General features: G+C 47.3%; 1 protein-coding gene, 1 long non-coding RNA gene and 2 pseudogenes across 2 annotated transcripts; 1 reads left to right on the top strand and 3 right to left on the bottom strand.

Moving 5' to 3' along the window:
* Nucleotides 1–122: 122 nt before the first annotated feature.
* LOC127770030 (uncharacterized) lies at nucleotides 123–2,893 on the bottom strand (annotated as a pseudogene).
* Nucleotides 2,894–6,668: 3,775 nt separating this feature from the next.
* On the bottom strand, nucleotides 6,669–9,205 carry LOC127769912 (uncharacterized; annotated as a pseudogene).
* A 2,598-nt stretch (nucleotides 9,206–11,803) lies between these two features.
* Nucleotides 11,804–13,652, top strand: LOC127769913 (uncharacterized). Its single transcript, XR_008016858.1, has 3 exons — nucleotides 11,804–12,325; nucleotides 12,516–12,592; nucleotides 13,638–13,652. It is a non-coding gene; the product is annotated as an uncharacterized LOC127769913 (long non-coding RNA).
* A 2,588-nt stretch (nucleotides 13,653–16,240) lies between these two features.
* Nucleotides 16,241–19,490, bottom strand: LOC127769910 (uncharacterized). The gene is made up of 2 exons (XM_052295571.1): nucleotides 18,202–19,490; nucleotides 16,241–17,081 (listed from the first exon to the last, which is right to left on the bottom strand). The coding sequence occupies exons 1-2, from the start codon at nucleotides 19,386–19,388 to the stop codon at nucleotides 16,400–16,402; spliced, it is 1,869 nt and encodes a 622-aa protein (XP_052151531.1). The 5' UTR covers nucleotides 19,389–19,490; the 3' UTR covers nucleotides 16,241–16,399.
* Nucleotides 19,491–21,228: the final 1,738 nt, after the last annotated feature.

Raw genomic sequence — 21,228 nt, 5'->3', positions numbered from 1 at the left:
TAAAAAAAAAACAATAGAACGACAATGAGCATCAATTGACTATTTTTACCAATGCGTGCTGCAGCCAGCCAGCAGACGTTTTGGTTTGTAATCTATCCCTGCTTTAAAAAAAATAGTAACAATTTTTCGCATGGTCACAATCGTTTTCATCCGTCGTTACAAACTCGGTCAATCACATTCAAACATAAAAACATTCAAACTCGGTGAATCACACAATCCTACTGGAATTCTGGAACGTGAAAAAAGCGGAGAGAGATTCGCTCATGCAGCAATAGGCTCGGCTTTGCCGAGATTGTCTTCTCCATATATCAATTGGACTCTTACCAAGATTCAAACCGACTGCTGGGCTGGGACCAGATCGATCGATCGAGAAAAGATCAGGCGAATTGATCACCAAGCGGTTGGCAGAGACTCACCATGGAACGACGACTCCAGCACCAGTTCAAAGATTTTCAAAAACCAAACTTCGGTCTTGTCAATCGAAAGAATCAAGTTCACAGTTCATATGCCAAATGCACAGAGCCACGAATCAGGCAATTGCACAATTCACTCGCTATCGATCAGAACAGAGTCACGAATAGCCAACACCAACAAAAAAACGATCGCGCATGGCAAAGGAAATCAGGTCAATGTAATCTAGCACGAATCACAAAGCTCTAGCAAGCGTACTGTGCTACTACCTCAACGGCTGCGGCGCCGCGCCATGATCTGTTGCTGTTGCTCTAGCATGAGCTGCCCCTGCAGCGCCGCCGCCTCCTTCTGCTACTCCTCCTGCAGATCCTTCAGCCTGCGGGCAAATTAAATCAGTCCATGAACAGCATAGTTACTGTGCACATACTCACTGTATATGATTACTTTCAGTTTAGTTAGCTGGATGAAAGCAATTGCGCATAACAAACTTCTTGGCCCAATACAGAATTCAGAGATTGGCAGCAATGCTTGATATGAATTTGAGTGTTTTCTTTCATCAAAAGTGCGAACATACATATTTGACAGCATCAGTCTTGTATGTATTGATATGAATTTCACTGTATCATTGGGATTTGGGAATTTGGGGTACCATGCAGTGAACATACATAGGGGGTGTTTGGAAACTAGCGACTAAATTTAGTCCCTCTCACAAAAGTATAAGTCCCTGTTTTTGTGAGAGGGACTAAAGTTTAGCCCTACTTTAGTCCCTCCAACCAAACACCACCATAAATGACACTATGACACATCAGTCTTGGAGAAATGCTAAGGATTGTGAACTGCATCATGATTATTGACAATGCAGGACATGAACGAAAGAAGATAAAAACAGTTTTTGTGATCAAACGGGCCGGATAGAGATTAATTAGCATGTCATAATTCTAACAGAGGCAACAGAAATTTATACTGTATGTTCTAATGTGTGGTGCCAGAAATTATACCATCAGAAATTGATCATAACCAAAACACCTAATCAGTATTACTAATCAAAGATCAATGTCCTTGTTAATCCAAAATGCATCGTTCTCAATGAAGTTAGTCAAACATTAGATTCCAAATCATTTCGTCAGAACACGATGAAACGGAAAAATGAAAGTTTCTGGCTGTGCCCTTCTCCCTGTTCATCCATCACAGGGAGATTAATGAACTAACCCAGCGAACAATTCTGAAACTCCTCAATGTTTTTTGCGTTAAAACTGTTCATGGATTGATTTGCAAGCACTAGAAGTTCATGAATCGTGTGCACTACAGGAATGATCGCCGCACCAAAAACCTTAAACAAGCTCGAATCCCCCTAAAACACGGATGAAATATTGCAAATGCAACTCGACAGCGATCAACCTTGGTGTTGTTCACCGCAGCGAAGATTAATCCAAAAAAAAAAAAAGCAGGAGAGAAGCAACGAGGCAGCGCGCAGCGGAGAGATGGCAGATGGAGGAGGAGGAGGAGATTGATCGGCGCAGGGGAAGCGCGCGTACCTGCTGATGGCGTCCTCGACGGAAGCCAAGGGCGTCACGAAGTCCTTCCGCGCGTCTTCGTGCGCGATCTGCTCCGCCGCCGCGCGCTCCCTCGCCCGCGCCTCATCCTCAGTCTCTGCAGCTGCCGCCTTCTCCGCCACCGCCGCCATCGCGCGCGCCGAGGAAGACACCGGCGCCGGTCCAGCTCCAGCCCCGGCCCCGCCGAAGCCCTGAATCTTCTGCTGCTGCGGCGGCGCGACGTTCGGCTTCTTCCGCTTGCTCTGCGAGGCGGGACGCGGCCCCGCCACCATCGGAATCCCCCGCGGCGAAGGAGGAGGCGCCACAGCGCTGCCGAACCCGGTCCCCTGCTGCTTCTGCTGTGTTGTCAGCGGCGGCGCGAGGATCGTCGACGGCTTCTGCATGGCGAGACGCGGCCCCGCCGCCATCGGCGTCCCCCGCGGCGAAGGAGGAGGCGCCACAGCGCCGCCGAACCCGATCCCCTGCCTGCTTCTGCTTTGCCGTCATCGGAGGCGCGAGGATCGTCGACGTCTGCTGCATGGCGAGACGCGGCCCCGCCGCCACCGGCATCCCCCGCGGCGAAGGAGGAGGCGCCACCACCGCTGCAACTAGCGCCGCCGCATTCGATTCCCCGCTGCCTCTGCTGCGCCTTCGTCGGTGGCGCGGGGAGACGCGTTCCCACCGCCATCCCCCGCGTCGAGGAGCCCGGCGGCGCGCGGCGCGGTGGAGGAAGCCGCCGCCGCCGCCGGCGACTCCGCTCAGCGGAAATAGGCGAGGAAGAAGGCCGCCACGGCCGCGGCAGCGACGATGCGGACGAGAGCGTCCTCCTCCGCGAACCCGTCCCCGAACCCGAAGGCGAGCGCGAAGATGGTGGCGTAGCGGAGGAGCTGGCTCAGAATCACCCCGAACGCGAGGACCCAGAGGAGAAGTCGGAGGGTCCATCGGGCCATGATCCTTGCCTCCTTGGGCTGGCTGGGATGGGTTTCTCTCTCGCGCTCGTCCTCTTCTTCCTTGGGCTTAGCTTTGGGTGCTCTCTGGAGTAGTGCTTGCTTTGGGTGCTGGACTGCGCAGCTGTGCCTCCACTAGACTTGATTTAAATAGCCGAGCCGACGGGGAAAAACTACCGGGCGCCCGAGGCCTCATGAGACAGCCCATCAGGTACATCAACTAGGGCCTACTTGCTAACAGGCCGATTGGCCCCGCATGGGCCTCCACTGTGCGCAATAGCAATAAGTCCACTTTGCGTTTCCCTTAAAAGGGACCCGGATCTAATCCGTGACCATCAACCGCAAAACCAGATAGGATGACTCCCCCGAACTACTGAAACTATTGCAATTTAACTCCCTCAGTGGTTTTGTAGGGCGGTTTTACTGTTGTGGCGGTGTTGAACTGTTTTCGTCCCACGTGGTGTTTTTGTGCCGTTAGAATTAAAAAAATATCTATGGGACCCATCTGATATTCACATACAAAATAGTATTGTGGGTCCCACTGATATGTAGGATCCACATGTCATCCTCTCAATTTCTCTTATTCCTCCTCTCTTTCTCTCCCACTTTTTCTTCACCTTCTCTCTCGTAACGCAGTCGGCGGACAGGGGCGTCGTCGCACCGATGGCGCGGGGACACACGGCGGGCAAAGCGTGCGCCATACGGGCGTCTGATTTTTCTCCCCAAATCAGACGCCGAACGCACGGCATTTTTGCAATTGTTTCTATACGGCTCATTGTTCAACAACAAAACAACCAACTCCGTGAAAAGACAATCACACTATACTAGATTTCTAATAAAGTAGACCTTCAGAAAATCCTTCTGGCCGGACGTCTGATGCGGGCGCGCATGCATTGGGCGCTGCGCCGCTGCCACCCAGGCCCCACCATGCGCGTCCGCACGCCGCCACGTGTCCCCACCACAGCGCACCCCGTTGCAACAATTGCCTCGATATAATGGAAACGCCCTATTAAGGGGATCCACTTTATTTTTTGTTTCACCAAAATTGTTTCACCTAGTGTACCAATAATGTTTCACTATGTATGGATCAAATGTTGTAGTGAATTGAAATATTCTTTTTGCAACAAATCACCCACATATTATGGAATCCCTCTATTAAGGGAATCCATTTCATTTTTTTGTTCCACCAAAAATATTTCACCTTATGTACTCGTAATGTTTCATTATGTATAGATCAAATGTTGCAGTGAATTGAAACATCTTTTAGCTATTGCTGAAACATTGTTTTATATATATGGTAAAACAACACCCGATTTTTTGGGAACTGTTTGTTTCGTAAGTTGTAGCAAAATGTTCCATGAGTTGATTTGGTTATGTTTCAGCTTTTTAAACGATTGAAACATTTTCGACATACTTAGAGAAACAACTCCGATATACTTGGTGGAACAACGTGCAATATTTAAAAATAATTCAATAATAAGATAAATATTTTTTTCATCGGATTATATTCATGTGTGGTCTTGTTTTAAAGATTTAATTGCAATGGATATAATGGTGCCATCGAATCATGATTTGGATAAATAATTTAAGAGAAAAAATAGTTAAAAACTTTGCTTAGAAAGTTTTGCATGCATGCATGATGACATATGATCGGTAGGTGCCTCCTAGACCTTCCTAGGAAAAAAAAGGAAAAGAGAGCTTAAAAAACAATACAAATAGGCATAAACAGTCCTACTACCAATAGGATTATGAGTATATACTACAAATATTTATTGAAGTAAAGCTTTGTTCTTAGAGATAAAGGCGACCTATTACAACTTAAAAGAACGGCATTATTGGATTAAGCCATCAAGACAGACTAAATACCCATATAGCTAGCTAGAATAATGATAGCAATCAAAAAATAGTGAAAACAATTGTAAAACACGCCAAAAGTAGTTCTTGTAAGCTCGGGCATCATCTGCATCTGTGTACAGTGGTAGTAGTGCATCGCCGCCGTGAACGCAAACCGGATGCCCATGAGGGTGTACCGGATGAGGTCGGTAGCCGAAAGACGACTCCCCTGACGAAGCGCAGTGCCGTCCTCCTCTTGTTTCTCCTGAAGCTGAACCTTCTTCTTCCCGTCTGCCACCATACGCGCCTTCGCCTCTGCCGTCAGCTCCTCTTGTTTTTCTTGAAGCTGAACCTTCTTCTTCCCGTCTGCCACCATCTGCGCCTTCGCTTCTGCCGTCAAGGGCTTGTGGAGCTCGTCGATGAATTCCTTGGAGTGCTCCATGGATTTCTCCTGTAATTGCAATGATCTCTGAAAGCCGTATCTCGTGGCTGCAGATCGATTTGCAAGAGGCGCAGGTGCGGTACTTATATAGATCGAGTAGTAGTAGTAGTAGGTTAATTAATCGAAGAAACAGAGCCGGCATCGTAAGTAGCCATAGGTTTGGTTGGGTTCGGTTTAGGACTCTCGCGTGTGTGCTTGTGATCTCTCGATTTCCGCTGAACGATTTGGCCGCGGCCATCGATCACCCTCCGATCTCGGACTCGCGGGAGTAGTAACGAAACGATAGATCAATTTATTCAATCTCCGAGGCCTCATGAGCCAGCCCGTCAGGTCCAGCAACTAAGCCCTACCTCATGACAGGCCGATTCACCCAGCTGCTTGGGCCTCCAATGCGCGCGCACGCGACGTGGCCGGACTCTACGACGACGTGACCCCCGCGAGTTGTAATCCACTTCGCCTATCGATTCCGTTTCAGTTTCTTCTACTATCGATTAATCTACTACCACTATAAATATTGCACCAACGTACGACCTCTCCAATCGATCTGTAACCATAGGCAAATTAAGCTACATTGATACCAAACAAACGTTAGAGCATATTGAGATTATTCATGGAGCACTCCATCCATGAGCTCCACAATGATTCTTCTGGTGCAGATTCCGGCTTCAAACCTTCGATGACAAAGTTGGCGGCGGAAGGGAAGAAGACGCAAGGAGAAGAGAAGGATGCAGGCACTACGGTTCGTCAGAGGAGTCGCTTGAGGAGCTACGTCATCGGCCTCATCCAGTTGGCGCTTCTGGCGGTCGTACAATACAACTATTTAGGCCATTCACAGTGGGATGATCTGTCATTCAGCCCAACGCTGCCACATCTGCGAGATTCTTCAATCCAGTGCCACGTTTACTCCTGGGCCCACTAAATTGAAGTCCGCGTGACCAACTTTGGTCACACGTTCTTCGGCTCAAAAAGCGAGATAGGAAGAAGAAAAGCGAGAGAGAGAGAGAGAGAGGAGCTCCCAAGCCAGAAAAGTAGGGAAAAGCATTACTTGGTGGGCCCACTTTAGATACCCATGTTGCCATGCATTGTGAGCCGAGTAGCTTTGAGCGTGGTTTGCTTACGTGGAGGTAGAAAGCCCCTGCTGATTTCGCGGCGCAGTGTGAATGGCCTTATAGTTAATGGCCGAGCATCGAGGAACCGACGATCTTTTCTGCAATCTTTTCACATGTTCTCACTATATTCTCGTCATTGGCCTTATTCTAGGTAAACTCAAGGACTACTCGTCTTGATGGATTGATTTTGAGTAATGTCATCTTTTAAGTTCTATACTTTTTTCAATTGGTCCTTTGTTTGTAGGACCAAGCTTTAGTTTAACAAATATTCATTATATATATTATATATTGTTTCATGTGATAGTATTGTTTTTGATGTATTTTTTCTAGGCAGTGCTTGTTCAATTTTTTGTTACGTAAATGTATGCAATATGTTCAGCATAGACTCCAATTCCCTGTAGCTGCATTACTATTACTATCTACCTATCAATCAGGTAGTTTTGTAAAATCAAATTTAAAAAGAAAAAAACAATAGAACGACAATGAGCATCAATTGACTATTTTACCAATGCGGGCTGCAGCCAGCAGACTTTTGGTTTGTAATCTATCCCTGCTTTTTAAAAAAAAAAGTAACAATTTTACCCATGTCACAAATCATTTTCATCCGTCGTTACGTCACTCGTGTCCGCATCGTGCGTCATCCGCGTCACTCCAGCGCCAGCTCTTGCCTCCAGGCTCCAGCACCAGTTCAAAGATTTCATAAACCAAACTAACTTCGGTCTTGTCAATCGAAGAATCAAGTTCACAATTCACATGCCAAATGCACAAAGCCACGGATCAGGCCAATGCACAATCTCACTCGCTATCGATCAAAACAGAGACACGAAGAACGATCGCGCATGGCAAGGAATCAGGTCGGTCAATGTCTATCACGAATCACAAAGCTCTAGCAACGTACTGTGCTACTCCCTGAACTCAACGGCTGCGCGGCGCCATCATCTGTTGCTGTTACGCTACCATGAGGTGCAGCGCCACCAGCTGCTGCTGCTGCTGCTGCTGCCGGACGAGGGCGCTGACGTGCTCCGACTGCCGCTGCTCGTCGGCGAGCAGGAGGTTCTCCACCATGAGCCGCTCTCGGCGCGGGCGGCGCCGGCGCGGGACTTCCGGACGGCGACGTTGAAGGCCAGCACCAGCTTCTCCACGTAGACCACGTCCTCCTCGTACCGAAGCAGCCTGCGGGCAAATCAAATCAGTCCATGAACAGCATAGTCACTGTATATGGTTTTTTTTTTCTCAGTGTAGTTAGCTGGATGAAAGCAACGGCGCATAATTAGCAACGTCATAATCCTAACAGAGACAGCAGAAGTTTATATGCTGAAACTTAACATTGGTTTCAAATCACATACAGTATGTTCTAATGTGCGGTGACAGAAATTATACTATCTGAAATTGATCATAACCAAAACACCTAATCAGCATTATTAATCAAGGATCAATGTCCCTGTTAATGCAAAATGCATTGTTCTCAATGAAATTAGCCAAACATTAGGTTCCAAAGCATTTCGTCAGAACACACGATGAAACGGAAAAATCAAAGTTGCCGATCGTGCCCTTTTCCCCGTTCATCCATCACCGGGAGATTAATGAACAAACCCAGCGAACAATTCTGAAACTCCTCAATGTTTTTTGCGTTAAAATTGTTCGTGGATTGATTTGCAAGCACTAGAAGTTTGGCTGTCGTCGATCCAATTCCTCCGAAGAAACGCTTCTTCGGAGAATGTAATATCTAACGAATCGTGTGCAGTACAGGAATGATCAGAAATTCAGATTCGCCGCACCGAAAACCTTAAACAATCGCGAATCCCCCTAAAACACGGACGAAATCTTGCAAACGCAACTCGACAGCGATCAATTTGGGTGTTGTTCACCGCAGCGAGGAACTAATCCAAAAAAAAAAAAACAGGAGAAAAGCAACGAGGCGGCGCGCGGCGGAGAGACGGGAGATGGAGGAGGAACAGGAGATTGATCGGAGCAGGGGAAGCACGCGTACCTGCTGATGGCGTCCTCGACGGAGGCGAACGGCGTCGTGAAGTCCGGGTTGCATGCCTTCCGCGCGTCCTCGTACGCGATCTGCTCCGCCGCCGCGCGCTCCCTCGCCCGCGCCTCCTCCTCCGGGTCTGCAGCTGCGGCCTTCTCCGCCATCGCGCGCGCCGAGGAAGACACCGGGGCCGGTCCAGCTCCAGCCCCGGCCCCGCCGAAGCCCTGAATCTTCTGCTGCAGCGGCGCGACGTTCGGCTGCTTCCGCTTGTGCTGCCTGGCGGGACGCGGGCCCGCCACCATCGGCATCCCCGGCGGCGAAGGAGAAGGCGCCACACCCGCTGCAGCGCCACCGAACCCGATCCCCTGCTGCTTCTGCAGTGTGGTCGTCGGAGGCGCGAGGATCGTCGACGGCGGCTGGATGGCGAGACGCGGCCCCGGCGCCATCGGCATCCCCCGCGGCGAAGGAGGAGGCGCCACCCCTGCTGCAGCGCCGCCGAACCCGATCCCCTGCTGCTTCTGCAGTGTGGTCGTCGGAGGAGGTGCGAGGATCGTCGACGGCTGCTGGTCGATGGCGAGACGCGGCCCCGACGCCATCGGCATCCCCCGCGGCGAAGGAGGAAGCGCCACCCCCGCTGCATCAGCGCCGCCGCATCCGATTCCCCGCTGCCTCTGCTGCTGCGTCTTCGTCGGCTGCTGCTGCTGCACGGCGAGACGCGTTCCCACCGCCATCCCCCGCGGTGAGCCCGGCGGCGCGCGGTGGCGGAAGCCGCCGCCGGCGCCGGCGCCTCCGCTCAGCGGAAATAGGTGAGGACGAAGGCCGCCACGGCGGCGGCAACGCCGATGCGGACGATGCGGATCCAGACCAAAATAACATGTGTGAACCCGAAGAAGGTGACGTAGATGAGGAGCAGCTGGCTCCAAATCGCAGCGAAGGCGAGGACCCAGCGGAGAAGTCGGGGAGACATCGCGCCATCATCCTTGGGCTGGCTGGGCTGTGCGAATTGGGAAGCAGGGTTGGGAAGCAGGAGTTTGCTTTGGGTGCAGGACTTTCTGTGCTCCACTGGACTCGCTTTAAGTAGCCGAGCCGACAGGGAAAAACCACCGGACGCCCGAGCCCATCAGGTCCAGCAACTACCTGGCAAGGCTGATAGGCCGATTCGGCCTGCTTGGGCCTCCAATGGGCCGCAACGCCACACGGCATCCCTGAGACCCGTGGTTTCTGGACTCTAGGACCTTAGAGCATCCCCAGCAGCTCTTCTATCCCACCCTCCATATGAGAAATGGCGTATGGAAGCAAAAAAAAAAAAGAGGCTCTAGCAGACACTCTAAAACATCCTCCAAAAATAGACATCCGCCAAAACAGGATTTGGTGTTTCTCTCTCCTCACGCCATCTAGTTTTCCCGCCTCCATCCGGATCGATCCCACCTTCGCCGGCCGCCGTTGCACGTCCCTGTCCTCCCTCTTCACTTGGCGCTACGGTGGGGTGGCGTGCAACATCGCTGCCGACGCAGCAGGAGGCGATGATGGTGGTAGGGAAAGGAGGAGGTGGCCGGCGGCCAAGGCGGCGGCTATGGGCGACGACGGCGCAGCGAGTGAAACAGGCGGCGACTGGATCGATAGCCAAGGGCGGCAGGGATGGCGACGCTTGGCGTCTGGGAGGCGGCGGGATCTGACCGCCGCATCCACCCGTCGCATCCGCCTCCGCCTGCCTCCGCCAACCGCCGACCGCCGCATTCACCTCCGCCTGCGCCCGCCGCCCGCTTCCGCCCGCGCCTGCGCCTGCCCGCCCCCCTCCGCCTGCGCCTACGCCCACCCGCCCCCTGCCTCCGCCCGTCGGCCGCCCCCTACCTGGTAGAAGAGAGAGAAGAGAGAAGAGGAGTGAAGAGAGAAGAAGTGTTGAGAAAGGAGAGGTAGAAGAGAGAAATTAATTTTAAATATATGGCAGTTGAAAGATAATTGTAAAATATAGGATGAAGGATGTAATATAGATTATCTGCTGGAGTAAAGAGAAATATGGAGTGAGAATCTTTTTGGAGGATCATCCAAATAGCAATATGGAGGAAGAAATTTAGATGAGCTGCTGGGGATGCTCTCAGGGTGTGTTAGCTATGGGTGCTGCTAGCTGGCGCGTGCGTGTCAGCAGTGAGCACCTCCCTAACTACTTTATAGGATTACCTCCCTAACTACTATATTGTATTACTTAACACTAATGACGAGTAATTAGGGAAGATTCTTAAGATTTTTTTTCTTTTATGGGGAGAATTTTTTACTAACAAATTGAAAATTTTTAAGTCAGATTTGAAAACTTTTGATTTAAGATTTAAATTTTAAAGTCAAATTTTGAAAACTTTCCACTCGGATTTGAAAACTTTCAACTCATATTCGAAAACTTTCAATTTGAGATTGAAAAACTTTCAAGTCCAGATTTAAAAAATTTGAAAACTTTCAATTTGAGATTTGAAAATTTTCAACTCGAGATTCAAAAACTTTCAACTTGAGATTTGAAAATTTTCAACTCGAGATTTAAAAACTTTCAAGTCCAAATTTTAAAATTTAAAAGTTAAGATTTAAAAATTTTAAAGTTAAGATTTAAAAATTACTAGTAAACTAATCACTAGTAAAAAAACTAATCTAAACTAATTACGTTACCGTACGGTACGATAGGAACAGCGGAAAAAGAGAGAGAAAGAAACAGCGAAATAAGGAGAGAAAGAAACAACGAAAAAAAGGAGAGCGCACGTGTGGGCCGCGTGGGCCGGAAATGCGCGTTGGCGCCGCGCGCGCTAACTTGCCTTTTCGGTTAGCTATTACCTGGTCCTAATCGGAACCCTCCACACGGAAAACGGAGCGATCCATTAGCGCGTGATTAATTAAGTATTAGCTAATTTTTTAAAAAAAATGGATTAATTTGATTTTTTTAAGCAACTTTCGTATAGAAACTTTTTTAAAAAAACATATCGTTTAGCAATTTGAAAAACGTGCGCGCGGAAAACGGGGGAGAATTGTTGGAAAAAGGGGTGTCCGAACACACCCTAATCTCCTTCACCTATCCTTTCTAATCTACTACTACTCTCTCCGTTGCAGATTATAAAATATTTTTGACTAAATTTATAGAGAAATATAGTAATGTTTATAATACTAATACTAGATCAATATTTGAATATATTTTCACAATAAATTTGTCTTGGGTTAAATTTGAAGCAAGATTAAAATATCTTATAATACGGATGGAGTATAACGGCTCAGATTCGGATTCAGATTCCATGGAGGATTTGTATTTGCCTGTGCCTGTTTCCATACCGTAACGGCTCGACATGTGGGGAATTATTTTCTTAGAAATTTTATTTTGAAAAAAGAGAAGTGCTTACACAGTACACTTCTATATCTATACTACTTAAAAAAACGGTAGTGGTGACGGTGAAGCCAATCGCAGACACGCGGAATGTGAGCCGTGGATCGTCAAATTCAACATGTCAGATCGCTTCTCTCCCTCCGCATCGAGAGCGCCTCTTCCTCCCCTCACTTCGCCACCGCGTAAGTCGTAACTCCCTCCCGCTCGCCCGGTTTTCCCTCAACCCCACAGATCACCAGCCGCCGCCGCCGCATCAGGGCATCGTCGCCATTTTTGCTGTGCCCTACGCCCACGAAGCCACGAGTGGAGTTCGTCGCCGACGCCACAACCGACCGCTCGCGGCATCCACGCCGCACCTCCCTGATCGTCACCACCGTTGCTCCATTGATCTGGTCGGTAACGATGGAGGAGGCAGCCTTGAGTGGGAAGCGGTGAGGTTTTACCATTTTTGCGCACGCGGCTAGATTGAAAGGATGCAATTAATGTGTCCTGGCAATCAGGCAAATCATCCATCTCCAAGTCCGACCGCTGACGCTCGATCTGAATCCTCTGCCTGAAAATGGGCTGCTGGCCGGTGTATCGTTCCTCGCCATCCCCTCCGCCACAATTCGGTATCTTTTATGCTTAATAGATTTCTCTTTGTTGATTCCTCTTCTTTTGTTCAGGTAAATTAGGCAGTTCCAGAGCATAGAGCAGGAAGAGAGTCGGCACCATGACTGTGAGTCCATCTTATTAGTCATTGCTGCTGTGTTCGACTGCTCCAAAATTTTCTTGCGCTGTTGTCGCCCCTACCTCCTTTTTCTACATCTGCTACATATGAAATAAACAATGGGAAGCAACTGATAGGCTGCAAATTATCCATCCTATATATTGTTCATCAAGTTATGCTCATGCTGCACGTATTTCAGATTGAATTGATAACTGATGCATTGGAGTGACAGTACAGCAGCAGAAATTTGCTTGCAAACCGGTTGGCTGATTTTCTGTAAGTAAATGGCTTCGAAATATTTGGCTTCTGCATGTTTGCCTGTATCACTGCATGTTATAGGGGATAAGTTTGGATATTTACCTAAACATCTGAGACATACGTGTGCAATGCTGATATCTTAGAGCAATTTTGCTAATAGCATATGGTTTGGCAAAATGTTTCTTTGGTTTATTTTCATGTTAAATCTGAGTAAGTTTATTTGCCACCAATTTATCTCTTTCTGACTTTCCCTAATGGCCTAATCCCTTCTTCACATGAACAAAAAAGATAAGAGGGTGTGTTTAGTTCACGCTAAAATTGGAAGTTTGGTTGAAATTGGAATGATGTGATGGAAAAGTTGGAAGTTTGTGTGTGTAGGAAAGTTTTGATGTGGTGGAAGAGTTGGAAGTTTGAAGAAAAAGTTTGGATCTAAACTCGGCCAGAGTATAGTGGCTTTGTTTTCCTGCAGCATTTTATTACTTTATTTCTCCACCTCTTTGAAGGCAAAAGTGAGGTGTTAGCTGAGTGATCTCCTTTTTTTTCTCTTTGATTGTTTTAGAGCTCTGTATATCAGCATATCCTTATCTCAGATTAAATCTTTTGTCACTGTTTTGAAAAGTAAGATATCGTGCCAGCATATCTATATTACTACCAAAGGATTTCTGCTTACAGCACTGAAAATGTTTGTTCTTATTAGTCATCCCACTGAATATTTTAGTCCCTTTTGCCAGAATGCTAGATGTAACCCAGGGAAAATGTCTTTAATACATTATGTATTTACATAAACATTGGCTTCCTTAAAGTTGAGACTTGGGAGTGATTACAATCTGTTCTGTGCATGCTTTCCCCAAGTGCTAGGGCTAGAATCCTTACTTTAATTTGTTGAGAACTGGCGATGTCATTTGTACATGATTCAAACACAAATATGTTATCTGGTAAACAATTATTTGAGTCCCTTTGTAGAGTACTCAATTTTAACACCGATGCATCCTGTGTTTGTATATCTTAACAATGGATGCGTTATTGTAGATTTTAACAATGTTCCTCTGTATTATGTTTGCAGCGCAAGGATTTTCATATCATGGTGGTACACAGGTAAGTACCTTTTTGGACTGCAATATTAAGCTTTGTTCTAATAATTTCTTGCTGCACATCTAGAATAAAGACCCTGGTATGAGTGAGTTGTCTAGCAGTTATACAAAACATTGAGAAGCCCATAATTGGTCGGTACCATTCTAAAGGTTTCTTCATTGACAAGCTCAAGTGCCGTAGCTGATCTAGATCAGCTTGGCGCCGTCGTCTTAGGCGCAGTAATTTGAAGAACTTGCAAAAAGAAGCACTCTACCTGAGTCACTACTGTTATCAGTTAAAGCAAAGGTTCATGGGGGCATTTCAGCCTTTTGTAGAGTATTTTAAAGATAAATGGTGACTATTCATTATATTGCATAGCATGAACAACTGATTGGTGTTTGAACTATCTTAAGAACTTCCAATCATATTCTTTTTACAAATTATTGTGTATTCAAAATTTCAAATTAGACACCGCCGCCACCCACCACCTCCTCCCTCCCCCGCCTAGATGAGTTGAATTGTTCAAATTTTTGAAATATTGGTAAGTAAATATGCGGACACCTAAGATAAATTTCAAATTTTTACTTTTCTGCATGTTGCGCACTGGTTTGAGAAAACAATCGGTGATGGTACTTGCATATTAGTTTCTGTTGCGTCACCTATGGGTTGTTGATTTATTGGACTGATCCAAGTCACTCTTTTAAAAATGATTGGAGTGTGTTTTAAAGCATCCTACCTGAATTTGTTGTTTACTTCACAAATCGCTTGCAATAGTGGATGAATGGTGAGGACATGAATGGAACATAACCCTCTTGCTTTGCCTTTCAACAAGTGCAGTCAAGTTATGCTGAGGATGGGGAGCACCTGCAGAAGGCACAAACCTGCTACCCTTGGGGCAAACAAACCCAAGTGCCTTGCCGAGGTGGAGGAAGAGGAGGCAAAGGCAGAGGAGGCCCATAAGGAGAACACCATGGTGGGCGGTTGCTATCGGTGACCTGTGATGGCTATCGGCAAAGGGAAGCAGCAGTGCAAAAAAATACACTTCCTTCCTGTAAGGGAAACCTGCAAGTTTATATGCCATTCTATCCCCTTGTGCTATTATGGATAGAGGTTCTTAGGGTTGCGAGGAGCTTTAAATTTTCAATGGTTTCAGATGGTTGATAGTTCTTAAGATGTATTGTGATCGATATAATGCAAGGGCAATATAAAAGGTATACATACGTTTCTTATCAATTTTGCAACAGTACATAAACATGATTTTTTTAGGTTAAGCGTGTGGAGATCGAGTGGTCTCTTTGAATGTGGGGCTATATTAAGGTTTTGTTATAATTTACACTTAATGATTACTTAACATTATTTTACTCGATGACTTAAAATGGATACATACTTTTGTCCCGTAGCAAGGCACGGGCACTCAACTAGTACCTCTAAAAATTCCTAACTAATTGTTTCTACACAGCTCATTGTTGAACAACGAAACAGCCAACTCCACAATTTTTCTTTTTTATAACGACTCAGTACGAGACGGTGCGAAGTTCTGTTCGTAGAGCGAAAAAAATTACAATCCTAGAAGTCGTAACCAGGGAAACGAAAATATTTTTTTTTCCCACGATGATCAATGATCGTAACGGGAAAAGACAACCACACATATGCATAAAAAAACAAATATGCATAAAACGGTACTACCATATAGGACAAAATATACTTCAAATATTTATTAAAGTAAAGCTTTGATCTTACAAACAATAAAGGACCTATTAGAACTTAAAAAAACAAAACGATATTATTGGATTAAGCCATCAAGACTGACTTAAATACCCATATAGCTAGCTAGAATAATGATAGCAATGAAAAAATAGTGAAAACAATTGTAAAACACGCCAAAAGTAGTTCCTGTAAGCTCGGGCACCATCTGCATCTGTGTATAGTGGTAGTAGTGCATCGCCGCCGTGAACGCAAATCGGATGCCCACGAGGGTGTACCGGATGAGGTCGGTAGCCGAAAGACGACTCCCCTGACGAAGCGCAGTGCCGTCCTCCTCTTGTTTTTCTTGAAGCTGAACCTTCTTCTTCCCGTCTGCCACCATACGCGCCTTCGCTTCTGCCGTCAAGGGCTTGTGGAGCTCGTCGATGAATTCCTTGGTGTGGTCCATGGATTTCTCTTGTAATTGAAAGCCGTATCTCGTGGTTGCAGATCGATTTGCAAGAGGCGCAGGTGCGGTACTTATATACTAGATCGAGTAGTAGTAGTAGTAGTAGGTGGTTAATTAATCGAAGAAACAGAGCCGTTATCGTAAGGTAGCCATAGGTTCGGTTTAGGACTCTAGCGCGTGGCGATCGAGTCGTAGAGTGCATCATCTTTTCTCGGACTCGCAGGAGTAGTAATAACGAAACGAGAGATCAATTTATTCAATCTTGGACGAAATTAAGATGGTAGCAAGATGAGAGACAGAGCAACAAGGCACGTACGTACCTCTTGTTGTCGGCGGCGGGTGGGGGTGGGTGCGGCGCCCTCGTTCGTGTCCCCATCTGATGGAACTTGAACAAGAGGATTATCTCTCCCGGAACAAATTCTGAAATTTCAAGCCACATTAGTTCAAAGATTTCATAAACCAAAACTTGGGTCTTTGTCAATCGAAGAGTCAGGTTCACAATTCACATGCCAAATGCCACTGCTCAGCTCTATCTATATATGGACCAAAAAAGAGTCACGAAGCCAACAAAAACGATCGCGCATGCTCGATCAGATCATTGTCTAGCACGAATCACGAAGCTCCCTCAATGGCTGCGGCGCCATCTCGGTGGCCGCGCCACCCGCCTGCCCCTCCTCCGGTTGTTGCTGCTGCTGCGGCGGCGGCGGCGGCACGGCATGCACGGGCGCCAGCCAGTACGCCGGCCCCAGCGGCTCCGGTTGCTGCGGCTGGTCGTGGAACAAGATCGCCAGCTGCTGCTGTTGCAGCGCTGCCATCATCTGTTGCTGCTGCTGCTGCTCTAGCATGAGCTGCTGCTGCAGCGCTGCTTGCTGCTGCTGCTGCTCCAGGAAGAGTTGCCGCCGCTGCAGGGCTTGCTGCTGCTGCATCCGTTGCCGCTGCAGCGCCGCCTCCTGCTGCTGCTGCTGCTGCTTCTGCAGCGCCACCAGCTGCTGCTGCTGCTGCCGGACGAGGGCGCTGACGTGCTCCGACTTGCGCTGCTCGTCGGCGAGCAGGAGGTTCTCCACCATGAGCCGCTCCTCGCCGCGGGCGGCGCCGGCGCCGGACTTCCGGACGGCGACGTTGTAGGTCAGCACCAGCTTCTCGAACTCCTCCGCCATGCGGATCACCTCGGCTTCGCGGTCGTCATCCCACTCCTGCACGCTCGACTTGTCCTTCGCCGGCGGCTGGTCCTCGACGTAGATCTCGTCCTCCTCGTACTCCGCGTACACGTTGTATGGAAGCAGCCTGCGGGCAAATTAAAACAGTCCATGAACAACATAGTTACTGTACACATACTCACTGTATATGATTCTTTTTTTTTTTCAGTGTAGTTAGCTGGATGAAAGCAACTGCGCATAAGAAACTTCTTGGCCCAATACAGAATTCAGAGATTGGCAGCAATACTTGATATGAATTTCGGTGTTTTCTTTCATCAAAAGTGTGAACATACATACATATATGACAGCATCAATCTTATATGTATTGATATGAATTTCACTGAATCATTGGGAATTTGGGATACCATGCGGTGAACATACATACATTACACTATGATGGCATCAGTCTTGGACAAGTGTTAAGAATTGTGTGCTACATCATCATTATTGACAATGCAGACATGAACGAAAGAAGATAAAAACAGTTTTGGTGATCAGACGGGTAAAGATTAATTAGCATGCCACAATTCTAACAGAGACAACAGAAGTTTATATGCTGAAACATTGGTTTCAAATCACATACTGTAGGTTCTAATGTGTGGTGATAGAAATTATACTATCAGAAATTGATCGTAACCAAAACACCTAATCAGTATTATTAATCAAGGATCAATGTCCCTGTTAATCCAAAATGGATTATTCTCACAATGAAGTTAGCCAAACATTAGATTCCAAAGCATTTCGTCAGAACACGATGAAACCGAAAAATCAAAGTTGCTGATCGTGCCCTTTTCCCTGTTTTAATGAACTAACCCAGCGAACAATTCTGAAACTCCTCAATGTTTTTTTCGTTAAAATTGTTCATGGATTGATTTGCAAGCACTAGAAGTTTGGCGTCGACTCAAATCCTCTGAATAAACCCCTCTTCAGAGAATGTAACATCTAACGAATGATCAGATATTCAGATTCGCTGCACCAAAAAACTTAAACATACAAGCCCGAATCCCCTAAAACACGGACGAAACCTTGCAAACGCAAGTCGATCGCAACTAGGAACCAGCGATCAATCTCGGTGCTGTTCACCGCGGCGAAGAAGAACTAATAAAAAAAAACCAGCAGAAAAAGTTTAACGCTACGAAGAGAAAGTGAGGCGGAGACGGGAGGAGGAGGAGGAGGGAGATTGATCGGCGAAGGGGAAGCACGCGTACCTGCTGATGGCGTCCTCGACGGAGGCGAACGGCGTCGTGATGTCCGGGTTGCACGCCTTCCGAGCGTCCTCCGCCATATCCCCCAACGCCATCTCCACCGCCGCCAACATCCCGCTCGGCGGAGAAGACACGGGCGCAGCTCTAGCTCCAGCCGCGGCCCCGGACACGCCGATGCCCTGATTCTTCTGCTGCGGCGGCGCGAGGGTCCGCTGCTTCCGCTTGCGCTGCGGCTGCCTAGCGGGACGCGGCCCAGACGCCATCGGCATCCCCCGCAGCGAAGGAGGAGGCGCCACCCCCGCTGCTGCGCCACCGCCGAACACGATTCCCTGCTGTTTCTGCCGCGTCGGCGTCGGCGGCGGCGGCGCGAGGATCGTCGACGGCTGCTGCTGCTGCATGAGGAGACGCGGCCCCGTCGCCATTGGCGTCCCCCGCGGCGAAGGAGGCGCTAACCCCGCTCCCGCTGCGCCACCGCCGAACACAATTCCTTGCTGCTTCTGCGTGGTCATCGTCGGCGGCGCGGGGATCATGGACGGCTGCTGCTGCTGCATGGCGAGACGCGTTCCCACCGCCATCCCCTGCGGCGAAGGCACCCCCATCGCCCCAGCCCCGGCCCCGCTGAAGCCCTGATTCTGCTGCGGCGGCGGCGGCGGCGCGAGGGTCGGCTGCCTCTGCTTCTGCTGCGCGGCGAGACGCGGCCCCACAGCCATCGTCATCCCGCGCGGCGAAGGCGCCACCGCCGCTGGTCCAGCGCCGCCGAACCCGAATCCCTTCTGCTGCTGCATCATCGCCGTCGTCGTCGACTGCTGCATGGCGAGACGCGGCCCCGCCGCCATCCCCATCCCCCTCGGCGCCGAACGCGCCGCCACCGCCGCCGCACCAGGGCCTGCGCCGCGCCCGAACCCGAACCCCTGCAGCGTCGTCGGCGCCGGCGCGGACGGCCGCCCGAAGATCATCGACTGCGACATCTGCTGCTGCTGCTGCTGCATGGCGAGCGGGCGCGGTTGCCGCGGGGACGCCGCCACCGCCGCCAGCTGGCGTGGTAGGGCTCGGGCTCGCTGAAACTGCTCGGGGGTCACCAGCTTCCCCGGCGCCACCAACACCATGGGCACCTGCTCGGGCTCCTCCTCCTCCGCCGCCGCCGCCATCGCTTCCCGTCTCTCTACTCTCTCTCCCTTCTCCTCTCCCATGTCTCCTCTCTCTCTCTCTCTCTCTCTCTCTCTCTGTGTTTTTTTTTTTCTTTTCTCCGCGGGTTTATTTTTGGTCGCGTGATGCAGACTTGCAGAGATACAATCCGCTCGTCCTTGCCGGGCTGAAGCCTGAAGGTCGGTTAAAACCAATACTTATATCGTGATGGTGGTAAAATAAATTTGGGAATCATGAAGAGGTGCGGGAAATGGCCTATCGAGATATTTTGCCTATGTTTGAGAAAGTAACGGCCTCAATTTTTTTTATTATGCTTATACTTATTAATCGAAATTTGAATTTTCAATATTTAATTTAGAGTTGGTTTTGATATTTATTTTCAGTATTTGCTTTTAGATTATTAAGAACACGTCTATAAAAATTTTATTAATAAATTATTTTTTATTTGTAAATATGACGTTTCGTTTGATTTCTCAAATCAGCCAAATAATGGGAGTATAAGATTCTTATCGGTTGAACTAATAAGCCAAAACAAAAGCAAAAAAATTGATTTGAAGCTAATTTTAAGATATTTTCGACATAATTTCTTTTTACACTAACTTTTAAGTCGCTACAAACAAATATATACAAGTTTTACTTATAAATTAATAATTTTTATTCCCTAATAAGTCGTTTTGGCTTTTTGGGGAATATGGGTAACCGATGAGGCTTTAAGATTCTGAAAAGCAGTTGGTTGGTAGCTGGTTTTTTTATCTTCTAATTTATTTTCTGGATTCTATAGGTACAACTTCTCATAATCTAGGTGAGAATATATCGAAGCTGCTATAGCTAGAAACTCCTCTAAATTGGATATTGGGCACATAGTTGACCGTTAACGGTTATATCAAGAAACCCCTTTACACGGTTAGCAATAAAAGAGAAAGTTATACTATAGTTTTACAAATGTGGTTAGCATTTAATAAGAAATTGTGATAGAAACGTGGAAAGTAGAGCCGGTTAATGTGTTAACCTTTCACTATCGTGTTTGCATGAAAATATAAATGTGAGGATCATAAAAGGTAGGCAAAAATAGATTTAAGCGCTTATTAACAATTAATGGTGCTTAAAATATGATTAAAACATGAGAGGTCGGTTCGAGACACAATGTCAAACGACCCCTCATGAAGACTAAAAAAATAAAAGAGAAAATTATATAGTTTTACAATTAATATGTAGATGTAAAGGAAACAAGGAAAACGGTAGAGCCATTTGATGTACTTATTGTCTTGTTTATGTCAAAATGTTAGAATGATGATATATATATATGTATGATTTTTCTTTCTTTTATCTGTAAAAGAAAGTATCCTACCACGACTGTCAGCGGTTACATGGAGCATGGAAAGTTGCTCTGAATGGTCAAGCAACGCCTACCGTCAACGATCAAAACATAGTGGAAAAATTATATAGTACCGCAAATGTAGGTTATCATTTAATGTTATGAACTTATAATTGAAATATAAGGAGAATAGCTAGTTGTACCAATAATTTTTTTTCTGTCCATATGGTTTCAAAAATATATAGACATGCACCAGCAAAAATTGGTGCCACATTATAAACCCTAACCTCAATAGATGGAGATGGTGTCTACTATCGATGGTTGTTCCTTAAATTCATTCATTAGAAACTATACTTGAAATGTCATAAACATTGATCATGGTAGCTCATAGGTTATCTCACTTATGTTATTTTAATTTGTATTCCTCTTCTTTTTCATTCATTATATTTTTTTCCCTCACTATGTCCGTTTGAAAGTTTACTTATGTAGTATATATATCAGCATCATTATCTTCTCCAACAAACTCTGGTATAAACAAGAGGTTTGGTTACTAATTACCGTGTTTTGAT

The sequence above is a fragment of the Oryza glaberrima genome, chromosome 4 (assembly GCF_000147395.1).
Source record: "Oryza glaberrima chromosome 4, OglaRS2, whole genome shotgun sequence".
Lineage (NCBI taxonomy): Eukaryota > Viridiplantae > Streptophyta > Magnoliopsida > Poales > Poaceae > Oryza > Oryza glaberrima.
Note: the sequence above shows the minus strand (reverse complement) of the source record. Positions and strands in the feature narration are given on the sequence as shown.